Consider the following 16657-nt stretch of genomic DNA (forward strand, 5'->3'; position numbering starts at 1 on the left):
GAATGTGCTGTAATATTTTTGTGCATATTCTGTACATATGCACATTTTGTGCATATTTTTCCCTTGTTGCTATATGTCACTGACATTTCTAACTCCAAATATTAAGATACAACTTTTCCCTTAGTTCATGTAGTTTCATAGGCAGAGAATGACTTTTAATTCATGTGAAGTTCTTTGCTAGTGTGTTTGTGATAAGATCTGTTTTGGAGCTATGCTGGACATCACTTCTTGTTAGTGTTTCTAGTATATAGTTACTTTATAATCTGTATTGTAAATAATATTAACCCTTTCAGTTATCTAGAGTTATATGTAGGAAGTTAGCCATCTGATATTCTCAGAATGTTACATAAATCAAATAGAAATGATGGTTAGAGTAATTACTCTATGAGGGGCTTTTTGTTTCTTTTTATTTGGTATAATGATATTGTTTTGGTGTTAATAAGGGGAAAAAGCACGTATATCAAACTAAGTTTGCTTTTTATAAATAAGCTTACATAAATTTTACCTTTAGTAATAATTATATTTCAAGATAAAGGTATGTTTTATGGAATTCCAAACTTAATTTTGTTTTTATTTTTACATTTCTTATTTTTATCGTATTTCTTAAGCCTTCTGTCAAGCATATTTTGGGAAAATACACTCAGATTCTAAAATCCTTTTTGACTTCAACAGTAGTAGACCTTGATGATGTTGAGGCTATTCTTCCCATGCCCTCCAGTGGTATTTCCTTCAGACTCATGACATATGAAAACTTGGCCTTCTATTCAATCACACAAACCTTCTCAGGTTTTCTTAGAAAGAGGATGTTAGTCTTGATTCCTAATTGCTCAATGGTTGGGGTGTCTATCTTGATGGATAAAATCCAGTAGGAGAAAACAGTTTATTCATCCAATTTTTTTCTGGTTATTTAAAAATGAGGATCTTTTTTCTGTTCTTGGACCACACCTCAATATGACTGAAACACTATGCATCCCTTTATGTGGCAGTGTTCTAACTCAATTTTACCTTGACTTTTTTTTTTTTTTTAAATTTTGGTTGAGAGAGACAATGGAACATAATGCTGTAAAGCTCATTGCTATGTATGTGAGAATATTTTGAGTGCGAGTCACTCTTGGGAGTGTAGGTAAGCCTCTCATGCTTAGACCTGGCAATGCTTGTGAGGAGGGGGTGTGGGACAAGGTTTGGAGGTAGGGGTGTGGCATGTAGTAGATCAAACCCCAGGACAAATGTGTTCTATCACTGAAGCCACATTTCTGACATTAAACTATATTTTTTAGGGTATTATACTAAAAGATGCCTTACAGAGATCCACTGGGTAAATTTCAGACTTTTGTCCCAGAAAGAACTGTTCTTTATGAGGAAATTTATTTTTGTTTTCAGGCTACACTTGATGTTATGTTAAGATTTACTTCTGGTTCTGTGTTCAGGAATGAGTGCTGGTAGGGGACCAGAGCATACATGGCTATCTTTCCCCTATAATATTTTTTAATTTCAAAAACATGATACTCCAAATATTGAAATACCATTTTTTCTTATTTGCATATTGAGAAATCCAGTCTCTAAACTTGTAAATTTGTTATCAATTTTTCACAGATTATTTTGGCTTCTTTTTGGAGTAGAAGGCTTTCAAGTAGTGCTCAGGGAGATCCTGAGGCTCCACTAAGGATTTTTGGTCATCTGGGTCAGCAGTTCTGTGCAGGGCACTGAGGATGCAGTGCTACTCTGGCCTTAGGATGCTGGGTCTCCTGCTAGTGCAGAGGTGCTAGGGAACACCAGGGCAACAGCTGGTGTGGTCAGGTGTATTCTAGACCCATCACTTGACCATCACATACTATCTCCCAACTCTTTTGACTTTTCTTGTCTTTAATTAAGACTAGTAGTTGAGATATTAGTAGATGTGGGGTGGGATAGGATGGAAGTTAGGAAGGAAGGAGGGAAGAGAGATAGAGAAAGAAATAAAGAGAACAAGAGAATATATATTACATAGAGTCCTCAGGTTTAATCCCTGACACCGAATGATCTCTTTAACTGTTTTGATACTCACTTAGCAAAGTGCTATGAGTTTGAGTCTCCACATGTATGAAATGGATTTTGTATTAATTTAGTAATAATTGTATAGGTCGTTTTTGAAGATTGCCTTGAATAATAGATATAAGCAGTTATCATAGTTGTTGATATATTTCTAAGATTATGTTATTTTTTTCATTTCACATTAACTTTATTTTTACTACTATAAAATGATTTTTGGGGCCACAGAAATAGTATAGGGTTTAGGCACATATTTTGCAAGTAGTAGACCCTGCTTAATCCCCAGTACTATATATCTGCTTGAGCACTTCCTGGAGTATTCGAATTTGAGCATTTTTCCCTGAGAACTGCATGTGTGGCCCTAAAACAAATGAAAAAAGATATTTTTTAAATGTTATTTGTCTTATTTAATGTAATATAAATAAAAGTTACTGGAACAAGACATGCAAAGTTTCTAGCATTTTAAATAAAATACAACAGTTAAATTTGTTTACAATTTCTCTGTCTTTAGTTTTTGAATTTATAGGGATTTTGAAACAACCTACTTCATGATTTAGTTGTCTTAGCCTTGTCTCTTTTCATCTCAAACTCTTATAAGGCAAATTTTCTGTATTTTTGTGGGTGTGACAGTGGTTTTCTTGACATTTTTCCTGTAAAATTTTAGGTTAAAAGTTATTTGAAATCTGTCACAAGACCATAGAAGTGCTTTCATTTTAGAACTATTTAATAAATAATTTTCCCAGTTTTAAGAGCTAGAACTTTTATGTGAGGTCAGGCCAGTTGAAGACAGTCACAAAGAATCAGTTGTTTGTTATTGCTGTGTGAGTTGCAAGAATGGAAAAAAAATCTTTTCTTCAATACTTCCTTCCAGGCTGAGTCATCACTAGAGAGTGGGACGGGCAGCAACAGCAGCAGCAGCAGCAGCAGAGATTCCAAACCCCAAAGCTGTTATCACAAAGTACCGTTTCTCCAAGTTGGGGGCTCAGAAGGGAGCCATCATGAGCGATGTTACCATTGTGAAAGAAGGTTGGGTTCAGAAGAGGGGTAAGTGTTCAGCAAAGAAAAATAATTTGGTTGGTAAGTGTGCTGCTAAGCAGTTAATGGTATCCTGGAAGCATTTTTTCTGATGCTTTTTACAAAGAAACTGACATGATGTCCAGTAAGAAAGAAGTGATAATTAACATATTAAGTTTGTTATTTAGGGATTCTAAATATTATGATAGTTTGGCTTTCTGCCATCTTTTTATATAGGCATCTTAGTAAAAAAGTTTGTGCCTTTTTTTTTTTTTTTTACCAAATATCCTACATTTACTGAGATGTCTCTGGAATGTTGCAATATGAAGAAAATAATCATATATGCATTTAAGAACATGTAAGTCTGTAAGTGTAAAGTGTTAAGATATATTACCATTTGGGATGGTGACAGGGGAATGACTTAAATTGCTGAAAGGAAAATAAATTCTTGGATTCAGCAATCCCATAAATTCGGTAAGTAAAAGTTCTGGAGTAAGAGATCCAAGAAGAAATGGTCATTTTATTTTTTTCCTTTTCTTTCGGTGTGTGTATGTATGTGTATATTTTAATTTTATATTTTTAATTTTTATTACCTAATTTTAGTGTTTCTTGTTCACTTTTACTTTAGATAACTAAGTGAAATACATAATTTTTAATATTAAAGAAAGAACTTTTCCATGAAAAGCTTAGTTTATCCTCTGTGAATCACCTGCTTGTATGGTCCATGTATTTATTAGAAATCTAGAGTTTAGAATCTAGATTTACTTGCCAGGCAATGTTATTTTGTTCACATGACCAAGTTGAGTAGGATTAGGGGAGGTTCCTTTTAGACACCCTTTAAGTTCTTTTGCATCATCTGATTCTTTTACATAGCTATTTTAGTATTTTTTTTGAATGAAGTTACTATCTGTGCTGAAAAGCTGTTGTCAGTAGTTAAATGTGATATGTACTAGTAGATAGCTCAGGTAGGGCATTTGCCTTGCACGCAGCTGACCCAGGACGGACCTCGGTTTGATTCCCAGTGTCCCATATGGTCCTCCCTAGCCAGGAACGATATCTGAGTGCATAGTCAGGAGTAACCCCTGAGCGTTACCAGGTGTGGCCCCCCCCAAAAAAACAAAACAACAACAACAAAAAGACATACTGAGTTATAATTTACATGCAGTAAAATCCACTGATGTTTGAATTTATAACTGATGAAGTTTGCCAGATTAATGCAGCAGTAAAATAAACACTAGAATCATGCTATAGAACATTTCTATTATAGACAAAGTTTCCTTATTCTTTTTTTTTTTTTTTTGGTTTTTGGTTTTTGGGTCACACTCGGCAGCGCTCAGGGGTCACTTCTGGCAATACGCTCAGAAATCGCTTCAGGCAGGCTGGTGACCATATGGGATGCCGGGATTCTAACCACTGTCCTTCTGCATACAAGGCAAATGCCCTACCTCCATGCTATCCCACCAGCCCCTCCTTATTCTTTATGCACTCAGTCCTTTTCTCTTAACCTTGGCAACCACTAATATGTTAATATGTTATTACTATAATTTTGCTTTCGTAGAATTTATTAGAGTTATAAATTGTTGTATCTTGTTTCTTTCAGACAGCTTGCTACTTTTAAGATTTATCTATGTTATTGTGTAGATCATACACAATAAGTATATCGTACACCTTTTATTGTTGAATAATAGTCTTCTGTCTGGGCCAGTTTATTTTATTGGTTGATGGGCACTTAGGCTAATTCTAATTTTGAACTATTATAAATAAGACTGCTCTGAACATTTCAGTGTGTCTTTGCATGATATGCTTTCAGTTTTATTGGGTAGTAACCTAGAAATGGTAGTTCTGGATCTTAAAGTAAAATATATGTTTAACTTTATAAACTAGCCAAACTGTTTTCAAAGTGGCTAAGTCTTTTATTCTTATAAAATTAGAAATAGTTTTTAGATTTCTGTCTTGTAAGATATTTTTTGGGTTTTATTTTAACTATTTACTAAATTATATATCATTTTATTGCTTTTTAAAATTATTTTTGGTTCATCATTCTGTATTGCCTCTGGGGCCACCATGGTCATGCTAAGTGGTACTCAGGGTCCAGGCCTTTCCAGGGATTGAATCTCAGAGATCAGCCCTATAAGTTCTATGTTCTTCTACTTGAGCACAGTCCTGCCCCTCCTTTTATAGGTTGGGGTTTGAGTCTCATGGGCGGTGCTTAGGGACTATTTCTGTTTTTGTTCTCAGGGGCTCTGGGTCTCTTTGTGCAGTGTTGGACATCAAAGTGGGTTCATCTTCATGCAAAGCAGGCATGTTAACCCCTATACTACCTCTCCTGATCCACTACTTGTTTATTTTTTTCAAGTTAGTTAATCACTAGAAACTCTTTACTTTATTAATGTTACTTTATTACTCTCTAAAACCTGTTATAACAAAGTCATTGTGAGAAATAGGTGAAAATGAAAGTGGCGTGCTTTGAAATTCTAACGTATAATATCTTTCTGTCACTGAATTCTATAAAGGGTTTGGGGTGATTCTTAAATCTAATTGCATTTTATGTACAATACTGTTAATAGATGGTTGGTATAATATATGGGACATAGGAAGAGTTAAAAAACAAAAGATTTCTCAGCATTTTTATAGCATTGGTTAGGGAAAGAGGAGCTTTCTTTGTATTTCTGCTTGTGTGTATTTAATTTGGGAGGTAACAGACATGTAAATTAAGAGTTTGAATATCAAAGGTGTAAGATGAAAAGTATAAATTCTCACTTATTCTATCTTTTCCATTTTATTTTTCTCTTAAAGATAACTATCTGATTTAAATTTAGTAACCAGGACACTGCTGATTATTATGCCAGTTTAATTATTTTATTTTATTTTATTTATTTATTTTTGTTTTTGTTATTGGGCCACACCTGATAATGCTAAAGGGTTACTGCTGGCTATGCACTTAGAAATCACTCCTGGCTTGGGGAACCATATGGGATGCTGGGGATGAACCAAGGTCCATCCTGGGTCAGCCTCGAGCAAGGCAAGAGCCCCACCGCTGTGCTACTGCTCCGGCCCAAATTATTTTATTTTTTAAATCTTATTTTTTTTCTGCTTGGGCGACACCCATCGTGCTCAGGGATTACCTTGACCCTGCTCTCTGGGATGACTCCTGGCCCATCTTGGGGGACCCGATGGAGGGTGGGGAATCGAAAGTGGGTTGGCTAGTTGCAAGGCAAGTGGCCTATCTGCTCTACTATTTAGTTTTCTGGCTCCTTGTTATCCATATATATATACATATACACAGATACATATAAACATATATACACATATATATGTATATACATATACACACATATATATGTATACACATACATATATATAGGTGTATATATATATTTATTTTTGTTTAATCTCAAGTGGCCTACTATATCCTTATTGTAAATAATGACTATTTTAACTTTTGGGGCCGGAGTGATAGCCCAGTGATAGGGCGTTTGTCTTGCACGCAGTCAACATAGGACGGACCTTGGTTTGTTCCCGGCATCCCATATGGTACTCTGAGCCTGCCAGGAGCAATTTCTGAGCACAGAACCGAGTAATACCCCTGAGTGGTGCTGGGTGTGACCCCCCCAAAAAAACTCCAAAAAAACAAAAAGAATATTTTAACTTTTAATAATCATTTTTCCTATTCCTAAAGAAATTTTTTTTATTGCCATTGTGGTTATACTTCTAGTTTTTATTTATTTTTCTGGTTTTGGCTCATACCCGGTGATGCTCAGGGATTACTCCTGGCTGTGCACTCAGAAATTGCTCCTTGTTTGGGGGACCATATCGAACACTGGGATTGAGCGAAGGTTTGTCCTGGATCAGCCGCATGCAAGGCAAATGCCCTACCACTGTGCTATAGTTCTGGCCCCAAACTTCTAGTACTTAACATCAGTAACTTGAAAGTGTTTAGACATTGACTGTGAACTTGCCACTTTATTTGACATTTGTACCTCTCATAATTTTCTCTTTGCATTTTTATATTCCCTACCTCTGTATCCCATTCCCTGTCAATTACAGCATTTATTATGTTATCAGTCTTGTAATAGATAATGTGCAATGGTTTTTCAAAGCAGGACTATATTATGTGAAAATGCTAATTTCTAAGTTAATTGTATGTTAATTTCTTAAAAATAGTATGGGATCTACAGAAAATAAATGTTGATACTCAAATCAGTCATATTTTAACTTGACCTATAATTTTTTTCCCTGTGTTTTCGAATTACCATAATTTTGCCCTGTGGTTGAAGAGTGTACATTTTTAATTGATTACTTGGCTTTTCAGTTTTTAATTGCAGTATTTGTTGATGTTCTAAAATGAATTGACATTTTCTGTATATAATATTTAGCTAATATGTTACTTAATTGTATTACTAGACAAATCCTATTCATTCTTAGATCTCATGTCTTCTGAAATTTGTTTTTAAATTTTTTGGCCACATCTGTCATTGCCTGCTTACTCCAGTTCTGTGCTCAGGGATCACTTCTGGTGCTTGTGGAAGTCATATGTGTCATATGTGGCACTGGAAATTGAATCCAGGTCATCAGCCCTGTGCAAGGCAAGGACCTTACCTGCTGTACTGCCTCTCTGGTCCTGGGTTTTGGATTTTTTAGTTATTAGAGTGAATCCCAAGGTACAGTTTTGAAAAAGGATGTGTATGTGAGGGTTTGAAGACATAGTACAATGTATATCACCTTTCACTCAGAAGACCTAGATTCGGAACTTAGCACCCTTTATGTTCTTTCAAGCTCCCAGAGAGGTCCCTAATCACATAAGTAATCCCTTAGCATAACTATGTCTGGCTCAAAAACCAAAAAAAAAAAAAAAAAAAAAAAAAAAAGAGGTATATAAGGTATATAGGTGTTTGTTAGCATAAGCTGACAATAAAAATTATCTGAGAAATGGCTTTTGTTCACTTTAACACTGGATACAATTTGGGCTGGGCATAGAATTCAGGGTTTAGAGGCTAGCAGATAATACACATATATTCTTGTCTCACATATGTGAAGCATCAAGTTTAGTTCTTTGCTCGACGTGGTCTCTCTTTAGCACTGTAGGGTGTGGTTCTGGGGGCCCTCAATCAGTAAACCAGCAAGCTAGACCCCTTGTGATGAAGATTAAAGAATCACCCTATCTCCTAATACTTCAGGAGTGAACCTTATTGAAAAATGGAAGAGGGGCAGAAGTGATAGTAAAGCTGTTAAAATGGTTTGCCTGGCATGTGGTCAATCCAGGGCATGTTCCCCAGTGGTCCCCTGAGCCTTTCTAGGAATGATGCCAGAGTGCAGAGCAAGGTGTAATTTTTAACCACTGCTGGGTATGGTCCCCTTAAAAAAACAAAACAAAACAAAACAAAACCACAATAATTACAACAAAATTCAAATATCATTTTCTTCTTTTTTCTTCTTCCCCGTCAGCACTGATTATTTTTGGATGTAGACCATTCACACTGGTTTGAGATGATAATTCATTATTTTAATTTGTATTTCTCTGATAATTATTTATGAACAATATTTCATTTGCCTCTTCCAATTTTATGTCTTTTGAGGAAGCGTCTAGAGTTCCTTTCCCTTTCTTATCAAGAATTTATTTTCTTGTTATAGAATTTTATGTATACTTTATTTATTTTGGAAATTAATCTTTTGTCCTGTGTTGTTGTGTGAATAATTTCCTTTGTTCAGTAGTGTGTCTTTATATTTTGATTATTGTTTCTTTGGCTATAGAAATTGTCATGTTTGTTATAGTCCCATCTATTTATTTTTGCTTTTGTTTTCTTTGCCATTGGGGCTGTTTGCTTGAAGAGTTTTCTAAAGTCAGTATTGTAGAGAGTTCTACTTACATTTTCTTTGATGAATTTAATGTATCCTGTTTGGCTTTAATACCAAGTACTTTAATCCATTTTGAATTAACTTTTGTATATGGAGTAAGATAGAGGTTTAGTTACTTTTTATTCCTTCATGAGGCTAGCCAGTTTTCCTAGCACCTTTGTTAAGACAACATGATAACAATGCCATGGAAATTCGTTAAACATAGTGCTTCAATTAGAAGAAAAAATTATAGATACTTAAGGTTTTAGAAGAATTAAACCACTGTGAAAAAAAATTGAGATCAGCACCCAATAGACCTGATGTATTGATGTACTGATACTCATGATTATAATGCTAAAGATTATTAAAAAGAAGTGAAACTTCCATACATTTTTTTTCATTTTCTAAATCTCTCTTTTAACACTTTCCAGAGAGATGTATACTTTCCTGGTAAGTAAAAGATGTTGAGGATAATTATATCCTGTTGTTTATTAAAGGTCTTTTTTCCCATACATGGATGTACATGGAATCTATTATGCTGAGTGAAATAAGTCAGAGAGAGAGAGAAAAACGCAGAATGGTCTCACTCATCTATGGGTTTTAAGAAAAATGAAAGACACCCTTGTAATAATAATTTTCAGACACAAAAGAGAAAAGAGCTGGAAGTTCCAGCTCACCTCAGGAAGCTCACCACAAAGAGTGATGAGTTTAGTTAGAGAAATAACTACATTTTGAACTGTCCTAATATTGAGAATGTATGAGGGAAATGTAGAGCCTGTTTAGGGTACAGGCGGGGGTTGGGTGGGGAGGAGGGAGATTTGGGACTTGGGTGATGGGAATGTTGCACTGGTGATGGGTGGTGTTCCTTTTATGACTGAAACCCAAACACAATCATGTATGTAATCAAGGTGTTTAAATAAAAAAAAAAATTATGCATTAAAAAAAAATACTGGTTTTATGGTAAAGTTGTTACAGAGTAAAAAATTACTTTTTAATTAAAATGTAGTATTACTTTAAAAATAAAATTTCCTTTATATTTTTTGTTGCTTTTTGGTTCTCCTGGGTAGTGCTTGGGGAAACTTGAGCCTTGCTTATTTTTTTTTCCTTCCCTGAAATGCTTGGGAAATAGTGTTGCTGGGGAGTAAACCAACCAAGGTAGTCTACATGAAAAATCATATACTATTTACTCTGCCCCCCCTTAAAAATTTTGGAAGATTGCTCTCATTATCATTTGTTTTGTTTTTTTTTGGGCCACACCCTGCACTGTTCAGAGCACACTCCTGGCTCTGTGCTCAGAAATCACTCTTGATAGGCTTAGGGACATATGGTATGCTGGGGATCGAACCTGGGTCCATCCTGGATTGGTCACATGCAAGGTAAACAACCTACCGCTGTGTGCTGTGCTGTTGCTTCAGCCCCTGCTTTCATTATCGTTTAATAAAAGTTTTTCTGGTAAGAGATTTGATTCTAATCTACTTTGTCCTCTGGAAGTGTTTGTTGCTTTTTAGACTGCTTCTTAGTATCATGATATCTAAGAGAATTATGATAGTTCTTTTAATTCATCCTGTAAAAGAGTGATGGGTTATTTGGTAGGCTTATATCTTTATTTAGTTCTGGGAAGTCTATAGTTGATTTCATTTTTCTTCCTATTATGTTCATTGATCACCTTTTTCTTTTTTTTTGGGTGGGGGTTCACACCTGACTCCTGCCTCCACGCTCAGAAATTGTTCCTGGCAGGCTTGGGGGACCATATGGGATGCCAGGACTCGAACCATTGTCCTTCTGCATGGAAGGCAAACACCTACCTCCATGCTATCTCTCTGCCCCCCCTTTTTTATATGAGGTTGTGATTTACAGTTATCCATAGTTACGTGTCAGGTATACGTTTTCCCAACACCAGTCCAGTATTAGGGACCTTGCCAGGCTCAGAATCTTATTGGGGTGGGGGGCTGGGATCCAACATGAATTGGCTGTATGCAAGGTAAGTGCCCTATTTGTTTTACTGTTATTTTGCTCCAATGATCATCTTTGTTCTATGTTCTGTTTCCTTCCTTCCTTCCTTCCTTCCTTCCTTCCTTCCTTCCTTCCTTCCTTCCTTCCTTCCTTCCTTCCTTCCTTCCTTCCTTCCTTCCTTCCTTCCTTCCTTCCTTCCTTCCTTCCTTCCTTCCTTCCTTCTTTCCTTCCTTCCTCCTTTCCTCCCTCCTTTCCTTTCTCCCTCCCTCCCTCCCTCTCTCCCTCCCTCCCTCCCTCCCTTCCTCCTTTTTATCCTCCCTCCCTCCCTCCCTGTGTTCCTTTCTTTCATGTGTGTATCTCATGCCTGGCAGTGCATGGGCTTATTCTAACTTTTGTGCTCAGGGTTTATTCCTAGCAGTGTTAAGCAAACATAAAGGTACCTAGGAATTGAATTGGGGTTGACAGTATGTAAGGAAATCAACCTGTACTATGTCTCTAATCTATATTTTCTGGTTTATTGTTTTTTTTTGTTTACTTTTATTCCCCTTTCCCTAGATATTCTAAATGAAGGTTGTGTTTTGATATTTTTATATCTTATTTTTGTTCTGGAAAATTTTCTTGATTCTTTTTCTTTCTAAAATTATTTTGGTTTAGGGCTGGAGAGATAGCATGGAGGTAGGGCATTTGCCAGGCATGCAGACGGACGGTGGTTCAAATCCCACATCCTATATGGTCCCCCAAGTCTGCCAGGAGTGATTTCTGAGTGTAGAGCGAGGAGTAACCCCTGAGCACTCCCAGGTGTGGCCGAAAAACGAAAACAAAAATAAAACAAAGAAAAAATTATTTTGGTTAACTTTTCTTCTAACTTCAATTATTATTGAGTTATTTATTTTTCCTTTTTAAAATTTATTTATTTTAGCTATCTGAAAGTTCTAATTTATATTACTTTTTGTAGTGTTTGTCCCTATTTTTTTTTTTTTGGTTTTTGGGCCACACCCGGTGACACACAGGGGTTACTCCTGGCTATGCGCTCAGAAGTCACTCCTGGCTTGGGGGACCATATGGGATGCCGGGGGATTGAACCGCGGTCCGTCCAAGGCTAGCGCAGGCAAGGCAGACACCTTACCTCTAGTGCCACCCTTACCTCTAGTGCCACCGCCCGGCCCCTGTTTGTCCCTATTTTAACTGTTACTTAATTTTAAGCACAAAAAGATTGTATTTTCAATGTTTCCTCCCACTTGAAGATAGCTTTTAACTTGTTTTTATTTTGCTACTGTTTATTTCTGGTGTCAGGTGTTCTGTAAATGTAATTGAAATATATTTGGGATACTGGATGGTCCCAGTAACTGATTTTTGTGATGGTAGTGTTCTTACTCTTGAAAGAATTAGTAGAAATACCAATTTTAAGCATGTTTCCATTCCACTATTTCCTGTAAGTCCTTTACATATTTTCAGTATTATTTGAATTATAATTTTGTATTGTAGTAAAAATTTCGTAATTAAGTTTATTTTTATATAGCTCTATTTTGTTGAAAATACATTTTGTTCCCTAAACCTTTATTTCTTATTATTTGTTTGCCATGGGGTAATTGTAATTGTGTGAACTTCATTGTACTTAGTGAAAATAAAAATAGTAATTCTTTTGTAATTCATATTTGATTGTAAGCATTGAGACTATGAATTTATTAAAAGGTATTCAAAACATGAGGTTTTGGTATAAAGTTACAATTTACAGTATTAATTTTTACTTTGAACTTATAACAGGTTCAAAGTATACTGTTCAGGTTTTACCTACTTTTATTTGTACTTTCAGTATGTTAAGTTGCTCTTTTGAAAATACCTTTCACTTGGGTTTTATCCCCAGCTGTTTTTATAGCCCTTCAACCCTGTCAGGAGTGATCCCTTGGTGCAGAGCCAGGAGTAAATTCCTGAGAATTCTTTGTGTGTCCTACTACCCCTTTTCTCAAGATACCCTTCAACAGATGAATGGCTAAAGAAACCATGGTATATATATAGAATGGAATATTATGCAGCTGTCAGGAGAGAGTAAGTCATGAAATTTTCCTATACATGGATGTACATGGAATGTGTTATGCTGAGTGAAATAAGTCAGAGAGAGAGAGAGAGAAAAACGCAGAATGGTCTCACTCATTTATGGATTTTAAGAAAAATGAAAGACATTCTTGCAATAATAATTTTCAGACACAAAAGAGAGAAGGCCTGGAAGTTGCAGCTCACCTCATGAAACTCACCACAAACAGGGATGAGTTTAGTTAGAGAAATAACTACATTTTGAACTATCCTAATAATTATAACGTATGAGGGGTATAGAAAGCCTGTCTAGAGTACAGGCAGGGGTTGGGTGGGGAGGAGGGAGATTTGGGACATTGTTGATGGGAATGTTGCACTGGTGATGGGTAGTGTTCTTTACATGACTGAAACCCAAACACAATCATGTATGTAATAAAGTTGTTTAAATAAAAAAAAGAAAATAAAAAAGAAAACATCTTTCTGAAGAGAAGAATTAAAGATAAACATTGATATTATATAGGATGGATGATTTTCTAATATTAATACATCAGTATTAGTGATACATAAGTAGTGAAACAATTTTTTTCTGTGCTTTTCTGGAGCAATTGCAAAATGGTATTGTGATAATAAGATTGTGTTACAAATAAAGATGAGAAGATCATTTTGCAAACATACCAAAAGTATTTGTGGGTTTTTTGGTGATCCTGGGAGAGCACCTTAATCTTGGCTGCAAAGCAACATGGGAGGCAAGTTAGTAAGTATTAAACATTTATTAACTTGTGCCAGAGACTGTCCTATAGGTATACTTACATTTACTGGGTAATGTATCTGAAATAGATGCAGACAAAAAGTTTTGCTTTCTTTATTCCTTTATAAAATGGTATTTTCTCTAAATATTCTGTGCTGCATTAATTGGAAGTATGAAGTTTAATTAAAATGCATAAATTATAGAACTTTACACAGTGAAGTAATACTTATCAAGGATTTATTGTAATTTTTAGAATTCCTTTTGTTTAATGATGTTTCTTAAAAAAGCCTAAGTAGTGTCACAGGTAGGTGACGTGCTAACAAGTTAAAATTTTAATATAATGCTAATCAATCTCTGGTCTTAGTATTTTGAATTGGTAAAAACACTGGAGTTGACTTTATTATTTAAGAATTTTGAATGCCTGCCCAGAGGCAGATGGGGTAGATGGGTGGGAGGGAAACTGGGGACATTGATGGCAGGAACTGTGCACTGGTGAAGGGTGGTTTACATTCTGTGACTGATAGTCATGAACAATTTTGTATCCATGTGCTTAAATAAAGTAATTATAATAAATAATTCTGATTAATGCAGTTGTATGCATGTATCACACCTTTTGTTTATGTTTTGGGTTTAATTTGTTTTATTATATTTCGGATTTTTTTTTTTTTTTAGTTACTGTGGAATTGCAAAGCTATTCATGATTGGGTTTCAGGTGTGCAATGTTTCAACACCAATCCTTTCACCAGTGCCCATTTTCCTCTATTATTGGGAGGACCCTCCACCCCATTTGCTTCCCACCTTCTAGTTTGCTTCTAAGAGAGGCACTTTTTTCTTTTCTTTTTTTTAATGTTTTTGCTTTGTGGTTTGCGATACTGTTGCTGATAGATTTCACACATAACAGTTTACCATCTTTCAGCACCACCTCCTTCTCCTGGTTGTATACTTCCCTCTTCATAGACTTTGCCCCTTCTCTTTCCTATCCCCCAGGCTCTGCAATGGATTTCTCAGGTTCTTTGTTTCTATTGTCATTAGGTAATCGTTATTTCACCATTGATTTCTTTATATCCTACATATGGGGCCTGAGTGATAGATAACACAGAGGGAAGGCTATTTATATTGCATGTGGGCTGACCTAGGACTGACCCGGGTTCAATCCCTGGTATCCAATATGGTCCCCTGAGTCTGCCAGGAGTGATTTCTGAGCACAGAGCCAGGAGTAACCCCTGAGTGCTACTGGTTGTGGCCCCAAAACTGAAAAAAAAAAATAAAAAAGGTCATTTTGTGTAGTTCTTGCACCTTCTGACCACTTTACTCAGCATATGACACTCTCCAGGTCCCTCCATGCAGCAGCAAATTGCATGATTTTATCTTTTTTTATGGAGAGTAATATTTCATTGTGTATATGTACCATAGTTTGTTTATTCAGTCATCTATGCTTGAACACTAGGTTATTTACACATTTTGACTATTGTGGATAGTGCTGCAAGGAATATACGGTTGCAAATGTCGTTCCTTCTGTTTGTTTTTTTGGCCATTGTAGTCTGTTCCAAGAAGTAGTTTCTGGGTCAAATGGTAACTCAATTCTTACACTGTTTATAAATATTCATATTTTTTTTTTTTTACAAAAGCTAGACCATTCGACATTCCCACCAGCAGCAAATGAGATTCCCTTTCTTCTCATATCTACACCAACACTAGTTCTTGTTCTTTTGGATGTGTGCTAGTCTCTGTGGTATGAGACATCTCAATATTGTTTTGACTTACATATTCCTGAGTGATGCAGAGCGACATAAATATATTGGTTTTGGGCCACACTCTGGTGACTCTCAGGGGTTACTCCTGGCTATGCACTCAGAAATCGCTCCTGGCTTGGGGGACTATATGGGATGCCAGTGGATCGAACCTCAGTCCTTCCTGGGTCAGCCGCATGCAAGGCAAACACCCTACTGCTGCGCCACCGCTCTGGCTCCAACATTTTTCATGTGCCTTTTTGCATTTTGTATTTCTTTTTTGAGGAAGTTTCTGTTCATCTCATCTTCCCATTTATTATCTAAGAAATTGTACTTTGGTGTTGTGTTTTTTGGGTGACATTTATTCATATTATGTAACAGCCTGATATTTCTTAAACACTCTAGTTTTTGTTCTAGTTCACATTCTCAAATCACTGATACCCATAAACATTGTCCTTTGTATAGTATAGGTCATATGCTCTATACAGTGCTTTGTTAAATGAATTAGAAAGTGAGTATCTGGGTACAGAGTGATATACATTATGTAGTGCACTTGATTTTACACAGCTGATTTGGATTCTATTCCCAGTATTCCCTGTAGTCCTTGGTCCCAGTGGGAGTGATTTCTGAGCTCAGAGCCAGCAGTAAGCCCCTGACATGGATAGGTGTGACCAAATAAAAAAGTGAGTATTTTATAATTTTAAGCTAAAAGATTCTGTCTGGAACTTTTTTACAAAATAGCCTATTTCTTATATGCAGATTATTTAGTAACTTAAAGAATAAAATTTAGGTTGCTTTTAAAATTTGATTGTTGTGATCTAAATAAAATATAATTTTTAATTTTGAGTGCTTATTGAGATGTAAGAGCTTTTTTTCTTATTCCTTATACATACTTGTTAATCTCATTAATGTTTTACACAATAAATTTTGAGATAAATTAAAGAAGTAATTGAGAATAAATTGGTGACAAATAGAGCACTCAATGTTTATGTACATGCTGTGCAATTAGGAGACCCCAGTTTGATCTTTAGCATTATGTAGTCTCCTGACCATAGCCAGAAATAATCCCTGACCACCCAGCTGGGGGGAGAGGAGGGGAAGGGAGGGGAGGGGAGGGAAAAGAGAGAGAAGAGAGAGAGAGAAAATGATAGTATGGTTTCCTGCTTACCTTTTTATCAGTATGCATTTTCCAGTGCAGTAAAGTGCTATGGTCGTGATTGTATAAAATGCTGGGTAGATTAGATATTATAAATGGAAATAAGTATTGGAAATTAAAGTTATTGTCTAGTGGTATTGAAACTCTAAAATGAAATACTAA

The 16657-nt window shown here is 35.8% G+C and overlaps 1 protein-coding gene across 3 annotated transcripts in view; it reads left to right on the plus strand.

The window, feature by feature from the left end:
- Positions 1-2862: 2862 nt before the first annotated feature.
- The window catches only part of AKT3 (AKT serine/threonine kinase 3), a 344608-nt gene continuing 330813 nt past the window's right edge, over positions 2863-16657 (plus strand). For 2 of the 3 annotated variants that reach the window (XM_049776506.1, XM_049776507.1), the window contains exon 1: positions 2949-3072. In XM_049776506.1, coding sequence (XP_049632463.1) covers positions 3027-3072 — 46 coding nt within the window. In that variant the 5' untranslated portion in view covers positions 2949-3026. Of the gene's footprint in view, positions 3073-16657 lie in introns of all 3 variants that reach the window. The other variant, XM_049776508.1, reaches the window with a different exon arrangement.

The sequence above is a fragment of the Suncus etruscus genome, chromosome 7 (assembly GCF_024139225.1).
Source record: "Suncus etruscus isolate mSunEtr1 chromosome 7, mSunEtr1.pri.cur, whole genome shotgun sequence".
Taxonomy (NCBI): Eukaryota; Metazoa; Chordata; class Mammalia; order Eulipotyphla; family Soricidae; genus Suncus; species Suncus etruscus.